The following is an 11,747-nucleotide window of genomic DNA, read 5'->3' as shown; positions in this document are numbered from 1 at the left end:
GCAATATACATACACACGAGAAAACCCCCCGAGATTCCGCCTTTATTTCCACACAAAAATCATTCAAAGCCCGTGCTCTTTCGCACCCACATCATGGGATGCATGAATAAAGATGTGCTCCTCGTCTCGATCGACTGAGAGGAAGACGGAAGCAGTGGGTGGAAAGAAAATGTGACAGATTGAATGTAATTAGGAATTTATTTGGTATTCCTTAAAGCACACCAAATGTGGTAAAATGGTGGGATAAAGGAAAAGCTAGGAAGCAAATCAAGGACTTTATGACCGCTGTGTTGTCCTTCTGTCGTCCTCTTATCCTTTTGCGGTAAAGGGGTACTCAGTAGGTATTATTTATATGTTATTTGCATATTATAGTCCACAATTTTTTAATCAATAAAAAAATCAAAATGTTTTCAAGAAATAAAAATTAAACAAGTCCGATAAATTCATAATGAATTTACATAAATATTCGAGACCTGATGAAGGTGGATTAAACATTCAAAAGAACAGAAATACGACGTAGCTGTTGGTTTGAAGTCTTTCTTCTCATACTTTATTAATGCTTCGTTTTAGGGACGAAATATATAGTTAAAAAAACTACTTAAAGTCTCAGACGATTTTCATTTTCTTTTACATATAAAATTTTCATTTAATGTTTATGAAAATATTAAGGAACATTTTTAAAACTTAGGGGAGGGCGGGGCTAATAAAGTCACTTAAAGGTTTGGAAAAAGCCTAAAATATCATATTTCCTAGCTAGATAGAACAAAATGATCTGAGAAAGAGTTATAGGGCAGTAAATTTCCTAAAGAAATAAGCTATATACATTATACATTTCGCTTTATCTGCTTGGGAAGTATGATATTTTGAGCTTTTTCTAAACCCTTAAGTGACTTTTTTAACCCCGGTCTCCCCAAATCTCTTTAAATTTTTGATTATTGCAAAAGGAAAACCTTTATTGTTTGTTGAAAAATTTATCGTTTTTCGCATTGTGAAAAATCCGTTGCTGTGTTGAAAAGCTCAAAGGCACCGGGATGAATATTAAATTTCATCTAAGTTATTCATCTCTTGAAAAACTCTAGAAAGCATTTTTAATTTTTTATGACTACCCCTTCGATGCTCTCACTCAACCTTTCTCCTGTGATGCCAAATCACAATTCTTGCAAGTTTATCACATTTAATTCCATCCCCCTGAAATTCCAACAAAAAGACTCCCCCAAATAGTTCAATGTTTAGCCAGTGTTTTCTTCCGGGGAAAAAAGCCACAGCAATGGGGACAAAATGTGTTTGCCACATCCAAACGGGCTTTCCCAGGAGATTGGGGAACACGGTCAATGCTGTGAAGATGAGGAAATGAGCAAAAGAAAGATACAATCGTGATTTCTTGTCCTCTGCTTTTGGCTTTCTTTTCGTGTGCGTCACCATTTGATGTTTCTACGAAGGAAGGGATCAGCGGGGCTATATGGTTGTATAGTGAAGGAGCATGTCTTGATGAAGATAAGACGGGAAAGGATTATTTTGTCACATTCTATACATTTAGGAGGAGTGAGATAGTGAAATTTTCCCCCATACTCGAATTATATGGAGATTCCCTCTGAATAATTTATAGTTAGAAATCTCACAGGCGAAAAAGGAGAAAGCACCGCATTGCTTCCCTTTTTTCGCTACTTCCCATTGACTTCTCGCATGGGAGGGAGTCCGGGTTGCTTTCCGGGGATGTGGGCAAAAAGCATCTTGAATACTTTTTATTATTTATTATTACATTTCTGGCGAGATTCAGATAAATGTGATATACTGCTCCATCATTCGTGGGTGTGAGAGATGAAAATGAAGAAAAACGCGCTGAGATTTTTCCGGCCAGACTTTGCATTGGAGGCTGGGGTGTTGGAATAAATAATCGATCCTATCGCCAAAAATCTCATCCTTAGGGTTGATATACACCACAGAGAAATATTTTTGTATAAGTGAAAGATGGGTGGAGAAAAGCATAAAGGCAGAAATCGGTTTACGAGAAGTTTCAGTGAAAGGCAAAAGTTACAAATAAAATTTTACAATATTGCAAATTCTCAGATAAGGTTGAATATCGTAGCTTTAGTAGGAAAAATGATGGATTATTTGTTCCATGGTTCATCTTCTCTTTTGGCATTGAAGGGATGTTAAAGAAAACTAGAGTTCTAAACAGAATGATATCAGATCTATGTACAGGAAGAATAAGTATTAGGAAAAAAGTTTTTATATGATTTTTAACTCTGATTTTGTGGATTTTTATATTAAAACTTCTGGGAAAATATCGTTCTAGTCAAAAATGGTAAGAAAATCAGTTATTTCCTGAAATATTTGGAGAAAGAAAACATCATGCTTATGATGAATTTAAGGATCATTTTTATGTTATTTAGACGCATTAATAACAAAACTTTAAAACCTTCCTTTTATAGTGTGCTACCACCCACATTATGTCCGCCATTCTATGCTACTCTATATCTCTTTAAGCCTTAAAAAAGAAATCCATATACTCTAAACCGGATGATATTTTATATCGCCTCTTTATCACTGTGACACCCCTCATCCCTCTTGCTTTATAGAAAAGTGTCCAGACGTATGCAACGGGCGCCTTCGCCTGCAGATTTTATATTAAGTGACAATTTCCACTTTATTTAAAAAGTCTCCATATATTAAACATGCCAGACGCGTCTCCGGAAGCCCAGAATTTTCCACTCTCACAGCTCCGACACACAACCCAACTCAATTCGGGCTTTTATGTCCTTATTCCGTTAAAATGGTGAGAAAGGAGATGCAAAAGGGGTGGTTGGGAAGGGAAACTTCAGACTTTATTCATCCCACCCCCCCCCCCCCGTACCCCACGCGCGTGGATGGGTTGTGAAAACGTGAAAAAAGAAACTGCTGAATGCCTATGGAATACTAAAACATCAATTTTCCCCCCGTTCCTGGGATACTGAATTCATTGAAAGTGGAGGGAAAATGAGTGCCCGAGGGAAAAGTTGTAAATCAATAACCGTGGAAATTACTTTCTTCCTCTTGCCCAACACTCGACTCTCACTTTGTGTGAATTAATTCCGTGTTAGCCAGGTAACAGCCAGACGGACGGGAAAAAAATTCACACAAAATAGTGCACAATTGCTTTTTCCACCGCCGCCCGGTGAGAGTGTTTCAACACTTCGTGGATCCTCTTTCACGTAATTCCTCATTTCAATAAGTGGTTGGGATTGAAATTATGCAGCAATTTCCACAACGAATTCAAGCACATTTTGCAATCAATGTGAGTCAAGACAAAGTTTCGTGGGGAAATTAGATAGTAATTGAATTGCTTCAGACACTTACCAAATTGTTTAAAATTTATCTGCACCACTTTCAATTACGTGGGAGATTGTGGGGGTGGTTTCGCAAGGATATATACGAGAAGGATTCCAAAAATGAAATGACGCAGTTTTGTAATTATGTGGCATCATCATGGCAAAATAGCTATTCTTGGGATTTTGAGGAATTCTCTAGAGAAAACTTTAGGAGGTCACTTGAGAAAGCTAATTAGCATTAAAGAGCTTTCTTACAGGGAGCAATGAACTTGGGATTATTGTGTTATAAAAGTGGCGCAAAGGAATTGGGTTAATCGCGTAGAGGATGAAAATGAAAAGTTTTACAACCCAGAATAAAATACTTGAGAGAGAAATTAAGTTTTTTAGTAAAATGGAATTAAGTTCTTCATAAACTTTTAGGATTTAATTTAAGTTTGGACAAAAATGTATCCTTTTAGGAGCTTTTTTTACTTAAAGCTCTTGCTTTAATATCCTTATGATAACACAGATATAGAGATCAATACAAAATACACACAAAGTAAACTCAAAGGTCATAAAGAAGACCTCCTGTACTCTTTGATCCTTAAAATCATTAATCATTCTGGAGGGGAAAATAATTCAGTCGGAAGCTTTAGGGGCTATGACGTGGCGTGGATGTTGTCAATGAATCAGAGAGAAATCTCACTTTGAAGGGAAGAAACAATGAGCCAATTACACGTTAATTCGTTTAAGTTAAACAAAAACTCCCCACGGCATTAGGAAAATGTGTTGAAAATTGCGTATACAAAAGTTTTTGGTATATAATTATTGATTCGGTGGGCGCCAGAGTGTCATTTCCTGATGTTTATCCATCAAGCTGCGCACATTTTGGCGGATATTTTGAGAATCGAGACGCAAAATTGGCAGGAAATTGTGCCACAGGCCGTGACGACGGGTGGCAAATTCCATTTTATAAATGTGAATGGATTATATTATTCCTGTTGGCCTGTCAATTAACCATTTATTATCTGGTATGTGTGTGCGGATTGGGCGGACTTGGTGGGGTGAAGATAAAAAAAGTTAGATGAACGATGAGCTTCATTTTTCTCCTGAACGCGCCTGCAAGTTTCGCGCAGCCTTCCGCCACCCACCATTATATAAATCTCAGTGCATTGGATGTAGAGGAATTGAGTTGAAATTAAAATGATAAATCGTCCTCATAGGGTGACAGATTAAATTGATTAAATACTTTCTCGCAGAAGAAATCTCTCGTCATTGCATAGGGAAACACTGTAGTAGAAGCTTCTTATGGATATTTCTTACTAATATACCAAGATTAATACAACCTCGATTCGATTTATCATGAAATTCTCGTCATTCCTATTCAAATTCTTCAGCAAAATTGATTAATTTTTATGTTCTTTGTCAAAAAAATGTGCAAAGGAAAATAAATTATTTAAATGAGGAAGAACTCAAACTTTCTATACTAAAAAGCTTCGTATACAGAGTGATTTTGGTAATAAAACATTGTATCCTCGTCACTTTGACAATGTGAACGATTGGAACGATTTATTTTAATCAAATATCAATTATTGTGCCCATGATTGAGTGATTCAACTGCATGATGTCTTGGCAGACAAGCAATTGATCTAACAACATGCCTTGCAAATTGCAATTAAAGTCAAAATCACTAAGACGAAGAATAACTTATATGTGTCTCCAAGGCGAGACACTTTGTAATATGAAATAAACTTAAAATTTTCATTGAATTCCGTGCTAATTAACACAAAGAACAAGCTTCAATCATTCCATTTTATGAGGAAATTTGAGAACAAATTCTATATGTACTTGGACATGAGGAAATTAATTTCTCTTCACCACCAACATTAAGGTGATTGAATTTGCAAAACCACAAAGCACCTTTGCTAAATATTGCGTGTTAATTGCATCGATTCCACAGTCCGCTGTCCTGACAAAACACCATCCAAGCCGATTGTGTTGCATTGCGCCCCTCATGGTATTACAACAGGAGCAAAACAGCCAATACAAAATTATTCTCCAACACAGTGAAATGCACCAACCCCCGGGGGTGAGTGATGTAAATGACGAGGGGTGTCATTGGGGGTTTGTTCATGGGAGCCACCCTGAGATTTGTCACATTCAGTTTGAACTTCATGTGGCCGATGTTTGGGTGCTAAATGTGGCGTGCCTGATCCCCGCCCCACATGAGAGACACATGGCCTACGCTTTGTAGTCATTGTCTTCATCATTTGTGAACTGGCGGGTGGTATCTCGTGAGACTACCACGAACTACATGAATCACCTTTGGGCATCCCACTTTAGACGATTTGCTCATTATCACCCCGAGGTGTAATAGCGACGAAAATTTATAGGCATGCCAAGCAAAATATGTATTTCACTGAAATACAGCTCCTGGACACAATGGAAATTTTATTGTTGGCCATATTAACTGAAATTTTATACAAGGCGCCTGTAGCTGTTAAGGAAATTAATATTTCTGTAGCATAATCAACGGAGAAATTGTAGTCTATTCACCCTGAAAAATTACGACTGATTTATGATGCGTGTATATGAGAAGAGTGGGAAAGTTGAGTATATATTTTTTTCATACGATAGACGCTTAGTAATGTACTATGAACTCTTGGAGTATACATATTTGAAAATACTTTCTGTTAAAGAACAATGTTTTCATGATTTAAAATTTTAAAATTAACAAACAAAAAAACGTAATAATAAGAAAAAAAGATTTTCATTTTTTTGCAATGTTTTCTTTATGCAAAATTAAAAGCTTCTTCTGCGACAAATAATTTTGCCCTTGGAAACTTTCTTTATGCCCAAAACCAACATAAAACTTATCTCACTTTGAGCTAAAAAAAATTTCTTATTTGAGTCATAAAACTAAGAAGCTGCCTTGTTTGCGTCTTTGCCATCTATAAGAAAAATCTCTTTTTTTTCCTCCACAGACGGAACTATCGCACAATCTGCAACAATTGTCGGAAAAAGCCAGATCAACGACAGAGTTCATACAGCGACTGAAAGGGATGAGTGACAAAGTGACTGTAAGTCTCTCGTTTTTTTTTATGTTGATGCAACAAAATATAATAATGACTAAGGATGTGCAATAAAAAGGGAATAAAATAGGATCGATGTGGGATTTGTCCCCAAAGGACGCGTTGGAGCGTCTTTTTGGAGGCCCAAGAAAGTTGATGGAGTATGTGTGTGTGTCTTTTGCAGGATTCTTGCATTGAATTCGAGAGATTGGTAGCAGCACAATGTGAAGCACTAATCCAGGCAATTCATGACCGGAGAGAGTATCTCTTGGAAGCAATCAGGCGGGATAAAGACACTAAGCTACGGATACTTAAAGTAAGTTTAAATCCCTTTATAAGTAGGCATGGGGGCGTCTCTAAATTAATCCAAAATCCTCCACACTATCTGCACAAAGTTTTTCCTTTGCGACTTGTGTGAGAAGCTTGGAGGGAAAGCTAACATGGAAAATTTTGTAAATTTTATCCCCATCTTTTTTTTTTCATGTGTGCCAATGCTTTAGGAGCAACAAACAAGCTGTACGGGGAAATTGCAACAAACAACAGGATTAATTCAGTTCTGTATAGAAGCACTCAAAGAGACTGATAGTGCAGCATTTCTGCAGGTATGTTCGCTTCTATCCAAACCTGTGTGTATAACACCTAACAGCAGATTCTACGAAGGGTCCTTGTGTGTACCTTGTAAATTTTCAATCAAAACGTTTCCGTTTTCTTTATTTCACCTCCGGTGTCGCATGGTTGGAAAATATTCAGGTGGGAACGATGCTGATCCATCGTGTTGCCAATACGGACGTTACGTGGCACCAAGAGGTGACAAATGCAGCTCCTCGTGTTTCACCTATTGTGGATTTAACACTAGATGACACGCCACTCCTGCGCGCCATTGACAATCTCAACTTCATTCAGATGAAACGTAAGTTTATATACCCACCCAAATCTCTTCCTCCTGGCCCCCCAAAGCCATTTGAACGTTTTTTTCTCATTCAATCCCCTTTTGTCACGAAATGTTTGCAAGCAGCATCAAAAGATGGTGAGGAAAGAATACCAGCAGGTGATCATCATCACTTTTATAATCTTACCACGACAGCTATTGAGCACTCACAAAAATTGACCTCATTTGAATATTCGATAAATAAACCACAAAATGTGTGGAGATAATAGGCTATATTATGCAAGAACAGCACACTGAAAGAAATTGCTTCATTGAAAGTGAAAAAGAAAAGAATAAAATACGTGTATTGAGAAAAAAACTCAAGAAGAAAAGAATTCGGCATTGTGCCAGGTTGAGATTTTAGATGTGATTCTTTTTAATTCCTTTAATTCAGTTGTCACATTTTATTTAACTCTCATTTTTGTAGGAATACATAAAAGGGTTATAAATCTATCAAATTTTAGGATTTGAATTACAGAAAATCCACAAAATAAATATTTTGATTAAAATTGGTTTATTGATTAGGCTGGATTATACTTTAGGGAATGGTAGTCTAATATGGGACACAAAAAGTTTGGGTTTTGAAATAGGGCATCATGTTTTGCATTACTACAAAATCTTACCTCATTTGATACTTCAAAATGATTCACATTGACGACGAAAATGTCCTATGAGAACTTAAATCCTCTAAGGACCATTGAATGATGGTTCAGGCGTGAAATCTTTAATTTTTCAGAAATTAATGAAATTTAATAATTTTTGTAAGATGAAAATACGTTAAATTTACGTTACCTATGTGAGACATAAAGTCGATTTTGAGAGAAGAGTTAAAAAATTCTCTTTTGTAAAATAAAATGCAGACAAAAAGTTAATAATATAGAAAAGGTCAGATGAATAGCCATTCTCCCCTACAAATATTTCTGATAAATATTACAAAATATTTCTATTTGGTGTATTTTAAATTGGGTCGTTACTCAATGATGGACATATTTCGTTTAAAAGTTTTGAATTTAAAGCTCAGGATTAAGGGATAATCCCATGATAAATATCAACTAATTTCATTCACGCGGGGTCAATTTTGGGGGTGGTTTTCAATCTCTGCGCGTGAACCCCATCATGCCCAACAGATGAATTCTCATTACACTTGGCCATTTACCCCCCATCCGGTGTGTTCCTCTTGCAGCCCCATTGGCACCCACCATAATCCCGGAAGACTGTTCAGCGGAGAATAATTCAGTAACGGTAGCGTGGCAGGCACCAAATCACTCATTTGTCGAGGGATACGTCCTGGAGATGGATGATGGGAATGGTGGAGATTTTCGCGTAATTGCCAGCGAGTGTGAGTAATTTGTGTCGCAATGTTTAATCAAATCAATAATTTACAGGAAGTTTACTGCGGCAAAGAGACCATTTGCACTGTGGACGGCCTCCACTTTAATTCCATGTATAATGCACGTGTGAAAGCGTTCAACAGCACCGGCGAAGGGGAGTATTCGGAACTAATTGGACTCCAGACTGCCGAGGGTGATTATTTATTTAATTTTCGACTAGCCCTTTATCCCCTACCCCCCCCCCCCCCCCCCGTACATCAACCCATTCCATGTTAATTTAAAAGGTGCTCCTGTATCTCCACGCCCTTGATTAAATTTAACCTCGTACGCGCCACCCTGATAAACCCTCACCTTCACACAAAAAAAAAGTTACTCCACCCCCATTACGCAATATTCTTCGACATTTTTCCTTCCAGTCAATTTATCCAGTGAACCCAAACACCGCGCCAAAAATCAAATTTTTACGAAGATTAAACCCATAATGAGCCCTCAAATGGTGCGGGAGTGAACGCAAAATCGCGAGGGTTGGTTCTTATCCTCGTGAATAAAGTTGTGCCAAAATGAGGAAGAGTATGATAAATGACTTTCTTCATGGATACGTGAATTTTCTCGCAAATTTTCCTTTTTTTTTCCTTATGAGCACTCAAGAGGGTAGGTTTAAGGTACTTGAAATGTGATTACATGATACGTTATTCAGTGCCTCATTAAACTGGTCCACAATTCACTCTGAAAATTAATCAATATGCCACTTTCTGCAAGGAAAAAGCTCCACATTTGGGAAAAAACCAGAAGGATAAAAAACTCGAAAGAACAAACGTACTCGGTAAAGTACGGTTAAAGTAAATTGAGGAAATAAATTCAATATAGGGGGAAAATTCTGATTGGAAAATTATGCTATATAGTTTCAAATAAATCATTTGGTTTTATGGAAAACGCGACATTCATTATGTTTCGGTGAAAATTGAAAATATTTTTTTAAAATGAATTAGAATTCAAAATTTCTTCCAAAAAATTCAACAGATACCTTCCCCTTGACTTCAATCTTTTACTTTCGCCTCTCTTGCTTTGAAATGAACGAGGCAAAGCGCACCCACCACCCCCCATTTGGAATCAGTATCAGCACAAAAAGCCCTCCCCATTATATGGATAGCAAATGAATCGTCACAGATGCCATTAACTTGCATTTCTTCTCCATGTCCTCCATTCGCCAGTTGCCTGGTTCACGTTCGACACCCAATTGAGTGGTGGCCCGTGCTCTGGGTTGAATTTCACCAACGACAACGCCACTGTGTCGGCCGATGGATGGGAGCACCGGGTGGCCCTTGGATCAGTTGGCTTCTCCCGTGGGATCCACTATTGGGAGTTCACCGTCGACAAGTACACTGCAGACACGGATCCGGCATTTGGGGTGGCTCGCATCGATGTGGCCAGAGACAAAATGTTAGGTGAGTTTTTTTGTTGCTGTTGCAGCTCTTTCAGTGGCATTTCCAATTTGTGAACAAATGTTATGTGGGGGGTTCCGGGGAAAAAAGTCTCAAATTTAGTGGTTTCATCAAAAAGTTCCCTCTTTACTTTATTGGGCGAGATGTGAAAGGTCAGACGAGACAAGTTTAATTATTTTTATTAAGTCCTCCCTCGCACTGGAGTTTATGGAGGAAAATGAAAATGATTTAACTTTTCTATATAACATTTTTCTGTGAATTTGAATTCAAATTTGCACTTTATCAATTTTTTTTCCAAAATACTCATAAATTAAATTGAATTCCTCTGTGGGTTAGGCAAGGACGACAAAGGATTCGCAATGTACATCGACAGGCAGCGTTCGTGGTTCCAGCACAATTCTGTGCACGAAAGGCGGGTTGAGGGTGGAATCTCCACGGGAAGCACTGTCGGTGTGCTCCTCGATCTGGAACGGCATGTCTTGAGCTTCCTGGTTAACGAAATGCCTCAGGGTTCGGTGGCTTTCCGTGATCTCTATGGCGTCTTCTATCCTGCCGTTAGTGTCAATCGTGGTGTCACGCTCACCCTCCACACTGCCATTGATGCTCCACAAATGGATTATCACCACTAAATCCGCAGCACCTTTGAGATGTTGTGCAAGACATGTAATTTTTACATTTTTCCATGCTCCCAAAAAACAAACACAAAAACACAAAACGAATTTATCTGCACTCCTCTCTCATTCCCCCAACATATCTCCGAGACAGCATTTTAGTAGCAGCGCGCACCCTTTGGAGAGGGCTCGAAGGTGAATTTCCTCACAGCAAATTGGGGGGAAATTATGTCAAATTCAATCAACAGCGTGTAAATACCCGTAAAGACATCCCAACATAGCAATTTCGTGCCCCTCCTCAGAGGTTATCGACTTGAAAATCAAAATTACTGCATAGATGAAGCAGAAATATTCAATAGACGAGAAAATATTAACGAGAAAAAAAGCATAGTAAATGTCACAAGTTTGTGTAAACTCAGCAAAAAATATTCATAGAGGAATGTGTTCTAAGAAAAAAAAAATGAAAGGTGTTCATAAAATAAATCATCGCGTTATTCTTCATTCCGTGGATTATTTTCTTCAAGGAAAAAAAATTGAGGAAAGATTATTCGAAAAAAAAAAAACAGAATGGTTTTTGATCATTTTGAATTGTTTTGTACAAATTTTTAAATATTTAAAAATTATATATTACGTAGAAATATCCTATTTAAATTAAATTAACAATATTACTAACAGAAATATATATAATGCGTAATTATGTAAATGTATAATATATTAAATAACAATAAACAATTCAATTATAAAAAAAAGGTTTTTTGACTATTCTTGCAAAAAATGGAATATTCCGCGCTTGATGAATTAAGGGTTTGAAAAAATAAGGTAAGTTTGTCCAGTATGAAGCAAAATTGAGAGAAAATTCTAAAATTTAAATAATATTTTTCTTTAAAGCTTTATCCGCATCAAAAGATGGTTTTTGTGCATGAAAGCACTCTCAGGTTAGGAGATAAGTTTTTAATTAGGTTACACTGGTAAAATTTAATAAATAGAAGAGAAAAATTAAATGAAAATCACACAGTGGTGGCTGAAGACAGATTTGTTGGGGAAAATCTCTTGGGTGTGGAAATGTGGTAAAATTCT

The 11,747-nt window shown here is 37.2% G+C and overlaps 1 protein-coding gene across 2 annotated transcripts in view; it reads left to right on the top strand.

Moving 5' to 3' along the window:
• Positions 1–11,419, top strand: part of LOC129791030 (E3 ubiquitin-protein ligase TRIM9) — a 35,884-nt gene extending 24,465 nt beyond the window's left edge. Inside the window, exons 2-10 of one of the 2 annotated variants that reach the window (XM_055828927.1) lie at positions 6,272–6,367; positions 6,543–6,674; positions 6,859–6,960; positions 7,109–7,268; positions 7,374–7,406; positions 8,470–8,609; positions 8,672–8,810; positions 9,829–10,062; positions 10,396–11,419. In XM_055828927.1, coding sequence (XP_055684902.1) covers positions 6,272–6,367; positions 6,543–6,674; positions 6,859–6,960; positions 7,109–7,268; positions 7,374–7,406; positions 8,470–8,609; positions 8,672–8,810; positions 9,829–10,062; positions 10,396–10,688 — 1,329 coding nt within the window. In that variant the 3' untranslated portion in view covers positions 10,689–11,419. The remainder of the gene's footprint in view (positions 1–6,271; positions 6,368–6,542; positions 6,675–6,858; positions 6,961–7,108; positions 7,269–7,373; positions 7,407–8,469; positions 8,610–8,671; positions 8,811–9,828; positions 10,063–10,395) is intronic. The other variant, XM_055828928.1, reaches the window with a different exon arrangement.
• The last annotated feature ends 328 nt before the right edge of the window (positions 11,420–11,747 follow it).

Source organism: Lutzomyia longipalpis, chromosome 2, assembly GCF_024334085.1.
Source record: "Lutzomyia longipalpis isolate SR_M1_2022 chromosome 2, ASM2433408v1".
Taxonomy (NCBI): domain Eukaryota; kingdom Metazoa; phylum Arthropoda; class Insecta; order Diptera; family Psychodidae; genus Lutzomyia; species Lutzomyia longipalpis.
Note: the sequence above shows the minus strand (reverse complement) of the source record. Positions and strands in the feature narration are given on the sequence as shown.